This window comes from Amblyomma maculatum, chromosome 2 (genome assembly GCF_055883805.1).
Source record: "Amblyomma maculatum isolate TAMU_Amacu chromosome 2, ASM5588380v1, whole genome shotgun sequence".
Classification (NCBI taxonomy): domain Eukaryota; kingdom Metazoa; phylum Arthropoda; class Arachnida; order Ixodida; family Ixodidae; genus Amblyomma; species Amblyomma maculatum.
The window spans coordinates 145,614,514-145,634,470 of NC_139345.1; the positions used below are offsets into that span (position 1 = coordinate 145,614,514).

At 48.1% G+C, this 19,957-nt stretch overlaps 1 protein-coding gene across 1 annotated transcript in view; it reads right to left on the reverse strand.

Moving 5' to 3' along the window:
- Positions 1–19,957, reverse strand: part of LOC146200123 (glutathione synthetase-like) — a 132,763-nt gene that overhangs the window by 83,318 nt on the left and 29,488 nt on the right. The window contains exon 2 of the mRNA XM_084592875.1: positions 584–764. Coding sequence (XP_084449001.1) covers positions 584–764 — 181 coding nt within the window. The remainder of the gene's footprint in view (positions 1–583; positions 765–19,957) is intronic.

A 19,957-nucleotide genomic window follows, 5' to 3' on the forward strand; every position in this document is an offset into this window, starting at 1 on the left:
TGGCAAGAAAAGGCGGCCTGTAGGGTAGTTATATTTTTGCAGAAATCATAAACCCATACTGCAGTTAATATGAATTAAAGAGTATAAGTTTTACATGAAAGACATAAAACGAGAAACAGTGAAACGCATCTGCCTAATACGGCGCAATTGGAGTTGAAATGAATAAACTAAGTATATTAGGTCAATCTTACAGCTACATAAACGCAACAGCTATGCATCTCTTCATGATAAACTACATTCGACATTACAGTCGAATAATTTAATAAAGCAGCTCGCTTGTGACTGGTTAGGCTTATTACGAGGAGGCAATGCCATTGAGGAAAACTGCTAGTTCTAAAACAATCAATGCAGATTTTTGTGCTGCCTGCCTATTGGCATGTCAAACGAGCCATTTCAAAGTGATAAGGAGCTGTCAGACACCGTCTCCATTGTATATTAAAGGTGACCCATACAGCCACACTCTGGCTCAAAAGCTAACACAGCTATTTTGCTATCCTCTAAAATCTGCGCACAGAACGTGGTGGAACCTCCAAGCAAATTTGCTCATGGAAATGAGCAAAGAACTCTACAGGTTGCCACTTACCTTTTTAAGCAGTCACGGAGAAATTCGTAGTCATGTGCAACACGATGAATGAGCAGGTTGATGTCCTCTTGCAGGCCCTTCACTTGTTCGATGGCTGAGCGTGGGATGCGCGATGGGAGCAGGCAGAACGGCAGAAACGTGTAGCTGTCTGGCTCACGCGACTTAGACATTACACAAAAACCTGAGGTCAGAAAGAAACGAAAGCTCTAAACCTAATGCTCGGGGCAGAAACTGCACACAGAAATAAAAACAAATGAGCAGAAAGGTGTAAATGGTGTAAAAAGCTTCCACGTCCAAACACCACTGAGAAATCACAAAAAACTTTACCATCGTCCTTCACAAAACACAGAGGCACGCAGAGTTAGCGCTAAATTTCAAGCTAATGCTCTCCTCATCTCATGAATGTTATGCAATTACTGATGGTGAGGAACATCTCACAGTCCCAGCTGTCTGTATAGAATGCATATACAGAATGAATTATATTCAGAAGCAATTTTGCATCCTTTACTGTTGAGTTTCCTCTCGATATATGTGTTTCAATTGTAGATAGTATTATAAATCAGCTGTGGGCCATAGTTCAAAACATGCTTTCCTGAGGCGGCCCTAGTACAACACTCCTTTTTGGTTTCTTCACCCACTTCCATCATGTCTGTGGTTTTCTGTTAGTGTTAAGCTGTCACCGATATATTGTTACTTAGCTGTTTTGGCTGTCCGTGATGAGGATGAAGAAGTGGAACAGACTCCGAGAAGACGACGACGCTGAGTGTTGTGAAATCGGTGCCCTCATCAACGTTAGTTGTGCGGACAGCTTTGGGACTGCAAATCTTTCACGTAACGTCTCTTGGTGGAGGTGAATCTATTGTATCTCCTGTCACAAGCTGGATCTCCGCAGCGGTCGCCACATCGGAACCACCACAATGACTACAGACGCCTCTACCTCTACAGCCGCCGCACCTGCTGTTTTAATGGCCCACCCCGTGACCCCGGAACCTTCTGCGGGACCGACGACGTCGACGTAGATGACTGGCTAGCCCTATACGAGCGCGTGAGCAAGCACAACAGGTGGGATGCCACACTCATGCTTGCGAATGTAATATTTTACTTGGCTGGGACCGCGCGGGTGTGGTTTGAAACCCAGGAAGACGAGTTAACATCTTGGGACATTTGCAAACAGAAGCTCCACGTCCTATTCGGAAAGCCTATCGGCCGCCACATTGCCGCCAAAAAAAGCGCTCGCCTCTCGCGCCCAAACGGTTACAGAGTCTTACCTCACTTACATCCAAGACGTCCTGTCTCTATGCAGCAAAGTCGACCAAGGCATGCCTGAGGAAGATAAAGTCGGCCATATAGTAGAAGGCATTGCCGAGGATGCCTTCAACCTCCTGCTGTGCAGGGATTGCTCCAACGTGGACTCTGTGCTGCAGGTGTGCCGACGTTTCGAGCAGGCGAAACAAAGGCGCATACCTCACCATTTCGACCGGCTGCCGAACACGGCTGCTAGCTCCTCCTGTATCGATATCCCGACTCCTCGACCGCCTGCTAACGACAGCGCTTTGACACGCATTGTCCGCCAAGAGCTTCAGCCAATGACTCCCGCGGCCTCGCAGTCGCATACACCCGACAACACCCTGGCTACTATATCACTTATGTTGTTCGCCAAGAGGTTGCGAATATGGGCCTCCCTTCTAACAGAACCACCGACACCACGAATTCAGGATCTGCCCCTCCAGTAATTGCTGCCGCCTCAACTAACGCCGGTTTCTCGCCCCGATATCGTTACCGCAACCGAAAAGGATGGCGTACCCATGACAATCGCCCCATCTGTTTTACTTGTTCTCGCGTTGGCCACATTTCCCGCCACTGCCGTAGTCGCTGGTACATGCCATCTCATCAGTAAACGTACGTCGACCGCCGCGGCGACTATGCCCCTCGCTATTCCTCACCTCGCCCCGACCAAACCCGTGCTGACCCCGGTTCCACTGTCCGTGCTGCCAACCGTTCACCATCCCCGCAAGCACGATGTTCGCGTTTTCCTCTTCCTCGCCGCAATTCGCCAGCGTCCTATTCTGGCCACGTACCGGAAAACTAGCCAATGCAGCTCCCGGAGGTGACACTGCACTTATGACCCGGGCCGAAAAACCTCTGTTGACCCCTGCCCTACAAAATAACCGTGTCGACGTCCTTGTGGATGGAGTTCCCGTTTCTGCTCTAATTGATACAGGCGCCAAACTGTCCGTTCTCAGCTCCTCATTTCGCCGTCGCCTCAAGAAAGTCCTTACGCCAGCCGTCTCGTCCACAGTTCGCGTCGCCAATGGCAGTTCTGCTGCCGTGGTTGGCATATGTACGGCGCGGGTTACAATTGCTGACCGTCATGCCCCAGTGTTGTTCACCGTCCTACATGAATGCCCCATGACGTTATCCTTGGCATTGACTTCTTAACAGCCCACTGTGCCCTTATTGATTGCTCTAGCGGCCTACTTCGCTTGGACCTTCCGCTCTGCTCTAAAGACCTCTCCGGCGCACCCCGCCTTCGATCAGCACAGTTTAGCCACCTTCCTCCTGAAACTGCTGTTTACGTCCCTATGTCGCCATTTCCACCCGTCCCAGATGGCGACTATCTCGCTTGTCCCATTACTGATGTCATGCTTGCAGCGGCACGTCAGCCTTCCTCAACTAATTGTGCACATCTTCCAGAACCGCACCACTCTCCCTGTCCTTAACTTCAGCTTTTCAACTCAAGTTCTGCCCGAGAAAATTTCATTAGCTGCGCTGTCCCCGATTACCGATTGTGCCATTTCAGTTCTGTCTACAGATCATACAACTGCCGTCCCTGCCAACAACCCCTCCTCGTCCACATCGCGCCCTGATCCGCTTAACAGCATGATTGCAGCTGATCTGCAACCTGAATTCGCCGCTGAGTTACACAAGCTTTTGTTTACCTACAATGACCTTTTCGACTTCGGTACCCGCCCATTGGGTCAAACGACAGTTGTCACTCACCGCATTAACACCGGTGACGCCAGTCCTATTCACAGGCGGCCTTATCGTGTTTCGCTTGCCGAGCGATGCGTCATTCAAACGGAGGTCGAAAAGATGTTAGCGAACGACATAATCGAGCCTTCAAGTAGCCCCTGGGCATCCCCTGTCGTGTTGGTCAAGATGAAGGATAACAGTTGGAGATTCTGCGTTGACTACCGTCATTTGAATAAGATAACCAAAAAAGATGTATATTCTCTTCCGCGCATCGACGACGCGCTTGATAGTTTGCACGGAGCCAGCTACTTTTCATCCATCGACCTTTCTTCAGGCTACTGGCAGATTTCTGTCGACGAGAGAGACCGTGAAAAAACAGCGTTCATCTCCCCTGACGACCTTCATCATTCAGAGTCATGCCTTTTGGTCTATGTAACGCCCCTGCAACTTTCGAACGGATGATGGACTCATTGTTGCGCGGCTTCAAGTGGACGACTTGTCTTTGTTGCTTAGACGACGTTATTGTTTTCTCGTCCACTTTTGACAGCCACCTCTCTCGCCTTTCTACCATTCTCGACCTATTCCGCCGCACCGGCCTTCGACTCAACTCAATGAAATGCAGTTTCGGCCATCGGGAAATCAAAGTGCTTGGTCACTTGGTTAATGCTTCCGGCGTTCAGCCTGACTCTGACAAGATACGTGCCGTCAGAGGTTTTCCCACTCCGCGTTCATACAGCGATGTCCGAAGCTTTATTGGCCTGTGTTCCTATTTCGGACGATTCGTCCCGAACTTCACAGTCCTTGCTCGTCCGCTCACCTAACTCCTCAAGAAAGACGTTTCATTCTATTGGGGGCCTGAACAAGTTGCAGCCTTCTCAGAGCTTATTGCTGCTCTAACTACTCCACCAGTCTTGGCCCACTTCAACCCTTCCGCCGATACTGAACTCCGTACCGACGCAAGTGGCCATGGAATAGGAGCTATACTCGCTCAGCGACAACACAGCCGTACAAGGGTGATTGTGCATGCCAGCCGTCTCCTCTCAACACCCGAACAAAATTATTTTATTACAGAGCGAGAGTGCCTGGCGCTTGTCTGGGCTATTACGAAATTCCGCCCTTATTTGTTTGGCCGCCATTTTACTGTGATAACAGACCATCATGCCTTGTGCTGGCTTTCCTCTCTCAAAGATCCTACTGGCCGTTTGGGGCGCTGGGCGCTACTATTACAAGAATACACCTTTTCTGTCGTCTACAAGTCCCGCCGGCTTCACCAAGATGCAGATTGTTTGTCACGTCATCCCGTCGACTCCACTAATCCTACAGACTCTGACGATGACGCATGTGTCTTGTCTGTCTCCGCCTTTGCTATCATTGCCAAGGAACAGCACTTAGATCCTTCTCTGCATTCCATTATCCTCCGTCTTACCTCCGACCGCCCTGACCCATCTCTCGCCTTATTTGTGCTCCACGAGAACACCCTATACCGACGTAATATGCGACCAGATGGCACAGACCTTTTGCTCGTCGTTCCCCAACACCTGCGTTCCACCATCTTTGACCAGTTCCATGATGCACCCACGGCTGGCCACTTGGGTGTCTCTCGCACATACGACAGTCTGCGCCGACGTTTCTACTGGCCGGGGCTCTACCGCTCTGTCCAGCAGTACACTGCCGCATGTGAACCGTGTCAGCGTCGGAAGAAGCCCACAATTTTGCCTTCAGCTCATATGCAGCCGATACCCATACCAACTGACCCGTTTTTCCGTATAGGCGTTGACCTCCTTGGCCTCTTTCCAGTTTCCACCTCGGGGAACAAATGGCCGTCGCCACCGATTACGCTACTCGGTACGCTAATACCCGAGCCATCCCGACCAGCTGCGCCACAGACGTCGCTGACTTCCTTCTAGAAAACGTAATTCTTCATCATTGTGCTCCTCGTGAACTACTAACTGACCGTGGCCACTGTTTCCTGTCGCGAGTGGTTGACGAAATTCTCCGTTCGTGCTCCGTCCGCCACAAATTCACCACCGCATATCACCCCCAGACCAACGGCATCACGGAACGTCTAAACCGCACCCTCACAGACATGCTGGCCATGTATGTGTCTGACGACCATCGAGAATGGGACGTTCACCTCCCCTCTGTCACATTCGCTTACAATTCGTCTGTCAATTCTACCGCTGGATACTCCCCATTTTATTATTTGGCCGACACCCGTTACTACCCTTCGACACCTCTCTACCCGCGGCAGACGCCACCAGTACATACACCAGTGACGCCGTCACCCGCGCTCATGATGCCAGCCGGATAGCTCATGCCAGGCTCTCTGCATCCCAAGACTCCCAAAAGATCCGGTACGACAGCCGCCACCGTGATGTCCACTACACTCCTGGATCTCTCGTTTTGCTGTGGCTCCCGTGCCGTCGAGTGGGCTTGTGTGAAAAACGTTTGCCCCGTTACACTGGCCCTTACCGTGTTTTGCGCCCCGTGGCCGACGTCACCTACGAAGTTGAATCTGTTGTTCCGAAGTACCCGTCCACAGCTCCAACCTCCGAAATAGTGCATGTGTCCCGTCTAAAGCCCTATTATCAACGTTCTATTCCGCTTACATAGACCGCACCAGGACTGTGATTTTTCCGCGGGGGGGGGGGGGGGGGGGGAGGGGCAGTGTTATTTAGCTGTATTCGCTGTCCGTGATGAGGATGAAGAAGTGCAACAGACTCCGAGAAGACGACGACACTGAGTGTTGTGAAATCGGTGCCCTCATCAACGTTACTTGTGCGGACAGCTTTGGGACTGTAAATATTCCACGTAACAATATGTAATAATAAGGAATAGTGCCCCAGTGTAGCAGAGAAATACTCGAGGTTAGACCCCTTCAAGAGTTTTGTTGTTCTGTAGGCGATTTCTTGTGGGGATAGGGCTAAATTTTTTAGTGTAACCGTCTATTACTTCATGAACACCATGTAGGCATTTTAAGGAATGAGAACAACTATGAGACAACACTTGAAATATACTTGTAGTGTCGTCTTTCAGTTACATTTTAACTCTAGATGGACACTTAGAATTCCGCATTCACAGGAGATGTTAGATGGACACTTAGAACTCCGCATTCACAGGAGATGTGCCGCTATGAATGATAAAAGAGGTTAAGAATACAATTGATCTGTTCTTTGTTGACATTGAACTTTGCATCAACGTACCAATATAACGTATCTAGTATTACTGCTATTAACACCGTTTTACCGCATTCTACTTCCTGGTGCTACCAGGGCGTCTCTAATCAATTTATCCCCAAAGCTCTTGTTTGATCTTCAAGGCAAACTCGTAATGTTATAGAAAACTTGCCCCTGATCACTATTAACGACCGCAATTTGCCACACGTGTTGTCGTCATATGAAGCCCAAGATTTGCATATCGCTGGTCGATTTGAAGCGCTTGTTTGAATCTCCAGAAGACAAAGGTTCGAGGTCTTTTTGAGCACTGTCTGACAAATAGCTTAGTCACTCAGCCAAAGCAATATTGTGGTAAGGGATCATTTGGAAGCAGTGCTGTGGCCGGATGGCAAGGACATTAGTAAGCTGTTTAAAAGCCCCATTCAGTGTCTGCAAGTGCTTGTATAAAACAGGGGGAACACGTCTGTCACATGAATAGGTCCAATTGGCACCACGGACGCTGCTGGGTCACCAAGCTTTCTATGCAGGGCTGCCCAAGATGTACACTGAATGCGACTAATGTAGCAGCCGCACTGAAAAAGTTCGGCGAATCGAAAGATCAAGCTTCACCTGTCATCGCCTTGGCAGATGAACAAAAAAGAACTGGCGGACAGCGTACTGTAAGATGAAAAAAGCTGACAGTGTTGGAGTGGCTAATAGGGAGGGGGGGGATTAAAGCTGATGCTACAGATACAAGCTTCTGTATTGCCTCGACCCCTTCAAATATTTATTGGTTCTTTTTATAAAGTCTCCGAGATGCCGCCGTATCATTGATCACTTATTGTAGCGCACGGATAGACTATGTACTTTTTATTCATGCTCGTTGTCGCTAGATGGAGCTTTATCTTTTTCTCTGTCGCGCAATGTGCGCGGAGATGTATCTCGAAGTATTCCAGCCACTCGCTTGTTTCTACAATGTTCCAGCTAATTCTATTCACTGTTTGCGGCTTTATCTAGATGTTTTCTTCACTGGTTTTAAATCGAGTGTTGACTGGTGCGATGGGCATTCATGCTTTGAAGACCGACGAGCACGAGTGGTGCTTTCGAGCCATTGTGTTACTTTATTTTTGCCGGCACAAGTTATCCCAAATGAAGAACGTTTCAGTGCACCGCTAGCCTTTTCGTTTCTTGCCTACGGAACTGTCACTATCACTTGCCGTCTGGTGGAAGCACTGGGGAGACGCCGAACGTGAGCTGACCTCTTTATAGTTTTCATCGTAACGGCACACGACCAAAGATGAAAGAAGATAAGAAGGACCTACACAGCACTCATTAACAACTTTTTATATGGTGGCGGAGACGCGTCGCTACCATCGACTACCGCGACGACTGTCGCCCCCGTTCAGCCGTTTGCAGCGTCTACGTAGGCTACTTCTTTTACTCTCAATTCTTTTGCCCTTTTAAGCACTGCTTATGCTTTCTTTTTCCTTCTCTCCTTGTGGTATTCTGGGTGCATGTTGCAGGGAGAGGAGGGACAATGATGTCTCGCGACATTGTGGCGGTAGGGCGACCTTCTTAGCTGCACCTGTGTCTCTTTTTCGACCCACCCAATATAGAAGGGTTCGACAAATGCTTGTCCTACTTAATCTTTCATGTAACTCATTCTCACCACTTCAGCAAGTTGTGTCCAGCTATATATATTATGCACTCCCATTTCTATCAGGCGTTCTGTTGAGGAAGAGATGGGTAGACCCAGCGCTCTCTTGAAACGCCTGATGAGCGCGTCTATCTTGCCTTTTTCATTCGTCCTAATGTTGAGGAACGGTGTTGCATAGCATATTCGGCATATTATGTATGCCTGCATCTGAATCGCCTAGTGATGTCATGACCTGTCGTGACGGTACATGGAGCGCCCCTTGTTGAACAAAACCAGCATTTATGAAGGCATCAAAGTTCACCGGCGTTCTAAAATTGGTTTACAGAAAAGGAAATGCGCAGTGTTTGTTACTTGCGGAATGTTGCTATCATCCTCACGGTAGACAAGGGGAATTATGACGAGCGTTTCACGATACGGGGCGTGTCGCAGTTGGTAAAGCGCTTGACTGGGGATCCAAGGTTCATTTCCCGGTAGAGACAAGGTTTAATAATTTATTTTTATTGCGAAAGCAATACTACTTTCACTTTCAAGCCTTTGCGGTGCGACGGCGGTGCACATGAAATGACCTTTCGCCTGACCTCTGTGTGACGTCACGCCTCAAAGCTGGGCGACCAACTCGCGCCGTCCGTGAGAGATGGCGGTGCGCATGAATGGCGGCCTAACTCCCCCTCTCTCCGCCAGGAGTGCCACAGGTGTTGTGACGCTATACAGTTGTATGAGAGTAGCATTGATAATGGCGGTGCATTTAGTTGATAATAATGATGAGAGCAAGCGTAATGCACCGTATGCAGCACCAAAACTCCTGCTTTCGATTTCTGCAGTGTAGATTCTACAGTGCTCTCAATTTTTAACTCTCGCTCTCGAAAGCGTGACACCTCTGCTGATAACCTTCTGTCGAAAACGATGGGGCATTAAAGGCTTTCGCCTTAATATTCGGTCGCATGCCGAGATCCACGGTGTTGAGATTACACAGCACAGATGCTGCTGCTGATGTTGCTCTATGGACATCAGAAAGCGTCGTACTTAATAAGCCGTGGAGGCTGCGATTATGCTGAAAAAGCGACTTTCTTCATAAGCTTCCTCTTCGTACTGCAAGCTTTATCAATATGTCCTCGCTGGTCGCAAAAATTAAACGTGGTTCACTGTAATTGGAACCCCTTAGAATCGTACTGGCCGTCGCACCGCCAGCAGCGTTGTGCTTTTTTGATTGGTTTAGGAAGAACAGAAGGTTCATGTACCTGGTTGCTTGTTTAGTGCACCGACTCGGTGTTCCAGTGTATCTATACCTGTTGATTAGCGGCTCTGTCCACTCGTACAGCGATGTTGTAATCTTTGATGAACGTGTGATCTTTCTTAGCGATCAGGCGCTGCTATAGTACTTCGTCCTCAGTATGCACACAAATATGTCACATATCATGACTTCCAAAGGAAGAATGGGGGTGTTGGCAGAAGCTGCGTCGCGTTCCTTACCGGAAGCCGGTCTGCTGTGGCCAGCCTCCCAAAATTGCAGTCAGCTGCAAGATTCTTGAGCACCGCTACGTAGGCGTTCACAGATTCACCTTGCAGTTTATATCGTCGCTGTAATCGGGCTCGGCTGTAAACCTCTGACGACCTTGGGCAGTAGTGATTATGCAGATCTGCAACGATGTCATCGTAATGCACTGCCGCTGTCGTGCTTGGCAGAATAAAGGTTCTCTGTCGTACATCTGCTCCCCGCACAACGGGATCAGAGACTTCAAGGCTGGGTTTGTGATAGCTTCAAAGTAGAACTGAAGGCGTCCAACCCACGATGACTGCGACGAGCCTTTGAATTCTGGTATTTGGTTAGGAAATCTTCGCATAACCATTGCTTGCGAATAACGCTTCATAGAGCGAATCTAATCCACTTTTCCGTCGCCACTGTAGTGTCCGCGCGCTGTCAATGCAGCGAAGACGTAGACGGTACTGTTAGACTTTCTTGATCGAAAATACAAGAGGGTGCGACCAGCTTCGTCCAAGGCGAAAGCCGAGTTGGCCTGCAGAAACGTCAAACAGAGGGGGGGTTGCTTACCAGAACAAGAGGAGGATAAGGGAGCCCGCCGTGGGAGGGGGGGGGGGGGGGCGTGCTAGTTGTGGCGCACAAAGGGTGCAAGCTCTAGCCGCGACACGCGAAGGAGGAAGCAAGGGGCTGATTTTGGATTCCATTTAGAAATAACTACTAGACTATATTGGACTGGACATTTTAGATTTTAGTTCTATTGTTAATCAGAGTTAAATAATTCCTCTTATAATTGGGATTGGTAATTTGTCCAGCAAAATTCGTGCTCAATATAAGGTATCCAACGATACAGATCTTTACGCTCTAGCAACAACATGAATTTATAATCAGGAATAAATAATTTTATTTCAGGTGTATATTGGGACCAATGCAGTTATACTCGGGACAAGCTAGTTAACGATATATGACTTGTTATTGTAGTGTGAATTTTATTTCTTTCACAACTAATGAATTGATGGTAATTATGTAACTCCTCCAGTTTGTGATTGCAACTATACACAGGGATTAAGCTATAGGATGACAGGTAACTTCATGTGGCGTAATGTCCAGTTTTTTTTATCTCAAATAGCTAATTGATTGGAATTCTCCTAGACGGACGATTAGCGCTGTTCACTTATGCCCGACATAACTATATCCAACGATTGAACACTAGCGGGCATTTTATTCTACATAGGCTACAGGGGCCGCTACCAATACACATTCCCATGCAATGCTGAGCCGAATTATTCTAATAGCTGGCGCCGAGCCAGTGCCGCAGTTCACATCGGCATCTTGCACCTATACTATCAAACTGCGGGAGACATCCTTGTGCCCCGTCACGGATGCACGCCAAAAAAAAAAAAGGGCAGTAAACAAATGCATTGGTATCGTCTTTGTTTGGAGTACTCGTCGAAGAAAGGTTTGTTAGAGTCATTTTTAGAAAAATGCTTCACTTGAGTGTCACCGCTTTCTAATATTTCAAGCGCACAATGACGGTACACTAAACAGAGACAACAGCGCATGCGCTACTTGCAACATTAAAATTTATTGTACAAGATAAATGGCTGCTTATTGCCATTACAGCGCGAGGGGAAGAAAAAGGAACAAAAGTTGATAGATGCTCGCGCGATCACAAAGAAGTCTCAGGAAGGGATATGAGTGATACAAATGTATCTAAAACATGACTAAAGCGTGCACATTTTTAACTTATCATGATTGAGAGAGTGCTAACGCAGGAACTGCCACTCTGCGATTTTGTGTGTCTCTATTAATTCGCGTGCGATTGTCTCTTTACTTTTGCAGACGATTCTAGTTTCTTGAAGCCTGGCTTCACAAGTCTTTTCTTTTTTTCTCTCCCACTTTCCTTGCAGTGAAATTGCAGATTTGAGCCTGTTGTGTTATTTAGCGGTAGTTTGAACTCTTCTAAACGTTCATTAAGTCTTTCTACAAGCCAGTGGGATGCTGTACACAATCCCCAAAGCACATTCCACAACAAGGTTAGCATGGTTATTTTCACACACTTTCTTGGCATCACTTCCAGAACAGATGATTCTATTAATGATACGAGTTTCCTGGCAGAAAAGGCGATGGGAGCTCAGTACTTGACGGCCACATGCTTCAGATCATAAACAGCTTTATGGGAGTATGAAAATACCACCGGCTTAATGTCCTTTTCTGTGGATTAGCCTTCGTCCTTGTTTCTTTTCCTGCCTTTTTTCACCTGTTTTAGTAGTGCCCGGAGGACGGAGCTTAAAATCGAAGAAGGAAAGCGAGCCTGTTCAAGTCTACGAATACTAACGTCGAAGTTTTGCTGCGCTTTGTGACTACATCACTTCTTGAGGGAATATTCTAGGCACTACATGGCGAAGACTCGCTTAACGGTTTACGATTGTGTAGAATAGAAAGGCAAATTCTTTATAGGAACGAGGACAACACATCCAGCAGAAATATTTATCAGCAATGTTAATGTCATATCTAAAAACTGCCAACTGCTTCCTATCGGGAGTTCATCGGTAAAATCCACAGTGCATGATTAATATCAGGACTTACTCGGTCATCTGCGAATATGTCAAAGGTTAGCATTTCCTCAGAGCATTTAAAACGTCGTCGACGTACCGAAAGGTCTTGAGCACTCTGATCCCATCGAAAGCATCCGGCAGGAGTGAGCCCCCCCCCTCTATACCAGCAAAATATTATTGCACAGCGCCGGTGCCACATACGAACCAATACGTATTTCACTCTTTTGCACATAAACATGGATTTCAAATAAGAAAGTCATCGAGCATAGATAGGATTGTAATAGAGCCATGAAGTTGTCTACAGAAATTCCGGCGTCAATCTGGTAAGCAACCGGGCCGTTCATTTCGATACAATTTAATTCGGTTACAAAAATTTCCCGCTAAGAAATAGAGTAGAAAAGGTCAACGATATATATTAAAAGAAATATCCTAGTTACTTGTGGCGTCAAAATTCGAGTATGTCGAGACTGTTCTTTACAGTAAACGGGTTATTCACAAACAAGGTACCCAGCTAGTTCAAGAGGTACCGACTAACGTTATTTAGCCAGGCACCTTTTTTCACTAATAATTCATCTAAATTGGAACATGTTCTTTATGCCTTTGGCACTGAAAAACACAACCAAGTTGTGGCAATTACGATGACGAAGGCAGTTTGCGAGTTTTAGCAAACCAAGCTGTTCGCACAAAGTATAGCTCGACTGTTGACCTTTTCTGGCTTCAACTTTGTAGCTTTAAATTGTGGAACGTGAATGGCTTCACCTGCTTTCTTGCTGAACATACCCGGGTGGCATGATGACAAACCCTCCTTAATAGTTAGCCTGGATGAGTCGAAGGTCTTTTGTTGAGCTTAAAATATTAGAAGCAATGCACCAACGCGCCCAGCGAAGTATTCTATTCAAGCTTTGTGGCAGGCGCAGGAAAGGAGACGATATGCGCTGTCCAACGTCGGCGTCGACTGGACGCGCTCGTTCATGCGGTGATATAGATACACGCGACCTCATTATGGGATGATCCCGCAGAAGGTTTTTGTTGGCTTTGGCTTACGCGAAATTTACACGCCTGCCGGGAATATAGCCAGGCCCTTTACAGGCATGACTGCACATGCCACGTTAAAAGAAATTTGAAACGTCGGTGTGGTCTCAATTCTTACACGACTTTTCGAGCGCTGCTAAAATAAGCTGACGCGACATTTTAGGCTAGCGATGTAAGAAGCAGGAATTAAGTAGAAATGCCACCACCACCTTTGCAGGTGTTCTAATGAAGAGCGTTGACAACTGGTTGCATGTGTTCGGCTTCTCGGTCCATGCGCAAAACGTTCTTGTGGGCACGCCGTAGCTCCGGATCGTCGGAAGCAGCCCGTCGGCGCCGGCATATCGTCGCCCTACGGCATGGGCCGGGTTCTTCTTCATCACCGCGTGTGTGAGCGCGGTCGGTACGGACCCCTCTTTCATACGCCTCGGCTATCCCTCAAACGCCACTTGCCGTGAAGATTACGCACTCAATTCAGAAATAATCTCTGTTATTCTGGTGGCCTTAATTCGTTATATCCGAATTTTACTCCTACGTCCCAAATTCGTCTGTCAACGTGTTCAGCGCCAAGAAATGAAGTGATGTCCCTCTGCGACCGCTGCTTTCGCAGCCACGGACTTCTGAAGTTTGCGACAATGTGAGGTCCCTCTTCGACCACTGGTTTGGTCGCTACATCCATAGTAAGGTTGCATCCTTCCCAATTACGGTTTCGAGGACCAAAGGTGGATGCTTCGATTCCATTACACATGCTGGAGCTAACCTTGAATAGAAATTATGTGCTGTATATCGCACCGATTTGTTCGCCACCACTCCGAACTTTTTTAGCCAAACGGGTAGGCCACAAGTTTGACAGTAATGGTGGTTATAAGTTGAAGAATCTTGACACCCCTCCGGGAGGAATATTATAGGGGAACGACAGCGTTGTAGGTAACAGCTGTCCTGACGGTTCCGCTCGGATGACTGGCAGCCCTGTGGTGACGTCACACCTTAGTCAATTATGGTGGCTTGCGCCGTGGTGGTATTGTTTAGTGGTCAAGCAATGTGATGACTACGAAAGTGCGTCCACACTGTGATGATGTCATAGATAGGGTGGGGAGCCACTTTGTCTTACATGGTGTGATGATGACGTAGATGCATCTGGTTGATTTTGTGGTCTCTTGTGAATGAAATGGTACCAATGGTGGCACAACACCTTCACCACCAGACTGGACACTTCTCTTTCACCACTCAGCTTTCATAAGGATAAGAATAAGAATAATGTTTATTTAACATCTTGAGGATCTTGGGTGCGCCGGCAAAAAGCCAGTAGAAAGGCTTGACGATGCCGACGCACCCAACAGAGGCATTGCAGTGGTACATAGCATAATATCACTTTTAGAAACAAGAACAAACATAAAACAACCGACTTTTCATTATCTATACATTTGTTCAGACTCTTTATTTAATTGATGCGGGAGGGTGTAGCTCAGCATTTGGTAACCATAACTTGTTCGGATCTTAGGTACAAGCCATTTGGGTGTCGTTCGTGTAGTGTATATTGACTCTTTGCGTTGCAATCCTGACAGCTGTATCACCAGGCAGTTGTTATTGTGAACACCGATTTCATACCGCCGCAAGAGTAAAGTTTCGTATAATTTTGGCAAGCGGATAATTCGAAGTTCATTGAAAATTGGTTCAGTGTGTCCAAGTCGGGGAGCATTTATAACATTTTGAACGGCTTTCTTTTGAAGTAGGTACAAGGGGTTATACTAATAACCGTCGTGGTACCCCACACCAAACAGAAGAAACAAAGCCTAATACAATATTTCCTTAATATGCTTGGGCCTAAAATATTTCACTCGGCACATGATACCGACAGAGTGTAGTTGAGTCTAATTGGAGTAGACTCCCCGCACCACACATGATACCGACAACCGGTGACAGCTTGTTCACCACCATATAAACATGATCATTCCAACTCAAATTCTCGTTGAAAATAACGCCCAAGCTTTTTACCGCCGAGACCGTTTGGATGCGTGGCGCACCGTCTTTAAACAGAGTGGTGGCATGTTTGTCTACTTGTTTCGAGGCCTGAACAACACAGCTTTGGTTTTTTCAGTTTATATGTTTAAAAGATTATTTTGAGACCATTCTAGAAGCGACTGTTGGCATTTTGAGGCTTGATTCTCAAGATCTACCAATTGGGCAGCTTTGGAAATAAACGAGTGTAGTCAGCCTAAATCACAAAAGTTGGTAGATTACTGATACGGGCAACGGCATTGACGTAAAGAAGAAACAGCAACGGTCCCAAGATACTACCTTGCGAAACACCAGAAACCACATGCTTGACATCTGATAAGTCATTGTTCATTTTTACTTGTTGTGATCGAGAACGTAAATCGGACTGAAATATATGAGAAGAAACTGTACGCGGAAACCGTAGTGTTCGAGTCTAGCCAACATTATTTTGTGATTGATGCGATCGAGTGCTTTTGAAAAAGCAACGAATATGCCAAAAGTTAAAAGTTTGAGCTCAAGACTCTAGCTCTTTTTTGTCAGCAATGCAGTTTATGTTCAAAAATTTTTTTTAAACCATGCTGACTCGGCGTTATTATGTTGTATTTGTCACAAAAACGGAATATTTGTGTAAACAAGATCTCTTCAAAACACTTTGAGAAAACGGGTAAAATAGATATGGGACGATAATTTGACAGATTATTCCGGTCTCTGTCTTTGTGAATGACTGCGACTCTGCCAAACTGCATTCTCTTAGCGAATACTGCATGTTCAATACAGCAGTTAAAAAAAAATTGGCTGAAGGCTTACCTTGGTTAAGCCTGGTGATTGCGAAAGCAATACCGTAGCTACGCTTAGTTCAGCTGGTAGTATTGCTGGTGGTAGTGCTTGTGATTGGACTCGTGGTTATGCAGTGATATTACCTGGTTATTCTGTGTACAACTAGTAGCGATGCAAGAATTGCTGCGACTGCAATGATATACTTGGCTGTAGGCGAGGTTAATGCAGAATGCCTAACTGCTGCTCCGGCACCGGCTGCAACGGCATTCTTTACACCAGTAGAGAGCACGTTAGAAACACTCGTAGTAGCTGTACTGCCCCTGGTGGGTTCACCTCCTATAGACTGCAAGGCTACACCGTCTACAGAAGTAGGAACCGAAGTGCCGACAATCTTGTTGAACCCACCTCTACTACGTGCATGAGGATGTATCAAACCTCCAGTTCCAAGTGCGCTCGGCTGAACACTAAGCGAGGTCGGCCTCACTCTAGGTGTGTAAGGCTGTACTCGAAGCGGTGCTTAGAAAGTCTCTGTTTATGCTCTTCTTCGGTCTCCGTAGCTCGCCGTTCTTTTCTCTTCGCATTTTGCCGAGCAGCTTTCGTGGTAGGCGGCATCGCAACGTATGGTAGCACTATAGTATGGTCGGCGGCGCGCTGCGCGTCCGGTTTTACAGCAGATGGCATGACGTCACAGTGCTAGGCGCGCCGCTCGGCGGGCTTTAGGAGTTAGGCAGCAGCCACCACGCACGGCTTCGCCTCGCGACGGCACAAGTTGGAACCTTTGCCCAAGAACATGCATCCAATACATCACGAGGATCGCAGGAAGGCAAAAGCCAAAGCTTTACATGCTTAGTGCGGGAAGTATAACGGGACAGTCTATGTAGATGTCACCGAGTATAAGGACAATAACGCATTTGCAATTCCGGTGGTGGACGGGCGGGGACGCTTGATCGCCTCCGGATCAGTCAAAACCCGCTCCCCAGAAACTGCAGAGGAAGCGGCGATAGCACTAGCTATTACTAGTTAGTAGTAAACGGACCTGATCTTCAGCGATTCAAAAACAGCCATCCGAAATTTGGCGAGAGGCAGAATATCTGTCACAGCGGCACGATTGCTGAATCGGGCCAAGGGGCGAGGGACTACGGAGGCGGAAATTGTTTGGGTACCTGCACACTCTGGGAACCCTGGGAACGAGACGGTTCACATGAATGCTCGAGGTTTCGTCAGCCGAGTAGGTGAGCCGAACGATTCCGGGAAGGTCCACGAGAGATGGGCTGGTATCCTTTTATGACATTACTAATCATTTCAAACTAGAGCAGATGATTTACCAACCCCCGGACAACAAATGGTGAAGGCGCAGGAATGCTTCTGGCGACGATTGCAGACTAGATCTTCAACCCATACGTGTTGAGCAAAATCTACCCGGACATTAAGCCGGATTGCAAATGGTGTCAGTAATTGGCAACCTATTACCACATATTATGGAGCTGCTGCATAGCATCGCCACCGGCGGATGTTATGCATCATCCTTCCCTCGAGCAGTGGGAGGCCGTGTTGGCCAGCTCAGACCCGGTCGTCCAGACCAGGGCCGTGGAGTGGGTCACCCAGGTCGCCGTCAGCCATGGGTTGATGACCATCTAACACGGAATCGTCCGCACATGCTCTGTGACGAAAATAAAGTTTTCCCATCCATTCATGGTGCTCTGCTCTTGTAGCTGTGACGTCATACAGCTACAAGAGCAGAGCTCCATAAGCTACAAGAGCAGAGCTCCAAGGTCAATGGTAGCTACTGCGACGTGGCCACGCGAGGAGCTGAAAGTGAAAATAGTATTGCTTTCGCAGTAAAATATATTCCAACACTGGACTGATTACATCAGCTACATGTTTGACTGGGCAAGTTTTGAGGTCGTCGATATCAGGCGACTTACTGTTTCGTAAAGCCAGGATACAATTTTCGATTTCGTTAGCACTGGTTAGAGATAAGAATGCACTGGAAACAACCCGCGAGTCAACGCACTTTGCGTTATTAAAACTGTTATTCCCGGGAACTGCCTGAGACAAAAAGTAATTATTGAACTCATCGGCTAATTGTTTCCCACTCACTCTTTCATTGTTCACCAACATTTAGTGCACGAGTGGCAGTTGTAATTCGATTTAAAACTCGATTTATGTTTTGCCACACAAGATCGCTCCTTTTGAATAAATCTTGGTTGAATAGTTTTTCTATGTATTCTTTTTTCGCCTAATGAAGAAAACACGTAACTTTGTTTCAGTATGCTTTGAATTGTACAAGATCATCCGATGACCTGGTTAGGATAAAGCGATTGTACAAGTCTGTTTTTGTTTTTATCATCTTGAGGCATACAGCGGTAATCCATGGTTTGCGAGCTCTGCGGGGTTTTTTGGATGTTGCAAGAGGAAAACGGTGTTCGTAAATAAATTTAAATATGGCACTAAAAGTATTGTAAGCCTCTTCTGGGTCCTCTTTGTTTCGCACAAAATTCCAGTTAACAATTGATAATACTGCCCTAAAGTGTGTAGGGCTCGTGGCGCGCCGCGCATTCGAAGGCCGCGCCACTTCCCAATGCTCCCTGCGCGCGTGCCTGTTTCCCTCTCCCCGCTCGCGCGGGGATAACCGGTCCCGCGCGAGGGGGCTATAAAAGAAGGCACGCGCCGCCGTCTCGCCCTCTCTTGGTCTCTGGCTCCTTGGTCCCTGGCTCTTCGTTCCGGCGCTCTCAACGACCCGCAGCCACCCGGACGACGACACCGACTTCGACGATCCCCGATCCCTGTGAGATTAAAGATGTTTATCATACGGCCTACTGTGTGTTTTGTCGTGTGCATGCCTCGGGCAGAGGAATCGCCCACAATTACGCTATAACCTAAGGCCAAGGTAGTGCACTACTTTGTCTAACGTCTTTGCTTCTTTTAGAATGCATTCTGAGAAGATTTTGCAGCAGCCAGATGAACCACCGTCACTGGGGCGGGAAACCTCACCCAGCGCTTGGTTCAAGGAGGGGCCACTTAAACAGGGGGTACCCCCCTAGTTTGTGGCCCATTATTGTGACCAGCGCGGCCATGCTGGCCGTCTTCAACGAGTTGGATTGAAGCCCGCTGCCCAGGCCTGGAGTACGGGCCTCAGGAAGACAGGTGTGCCCGTGGCGGAAACGCCTGCTGCAATGTGCATCCAGCACGGCGCCACGTCGAAAGGGGTCAACGATGTAGAGCAGCAGCTCAGGGCCGCTGCCAGTCGTATCCGTGGCCGAGCCCAGCTGCGCTGTGACCCCGAGGATGTGGCCGCTGCCGGAGAGGGACCGGCCGGAACAGTCCCGCCATGCCTGCTGCTTCTCCCGTCCCACGGACCAGCTGAGATGGCATCCCGCCAGAACCAGGCGACAAGCCTTCATATTTTACGCCGACCCGGGCTCGGACATGGACATGGCCCGGCTGTTGGCGGAGCCCGGGTCGGACGCTGAGGGGGGGGGGGAGATGTAGGGCTCGTGGCGCGCCGCGCATTCGAAGGCCGCGCCACTTCCTAATGCTCCCTGCGCGCGTGCCTGTTTCCCTCTCCCCGCTCGCGCGGGGATAACCGGTCCCGCGCGAGGGGGCTATAAAAGAAGGAACGCGCCGCCGTCTTGCCCTCTCTTGGTCTCTGGCTCCTTGGTCCCTGGCTCTTCGTTCCGGCGCTCTCAACGACCCGCAGCCACCCGGACGACGACACCGACTTCGACGATCCCCGATCCCTGTGAGATT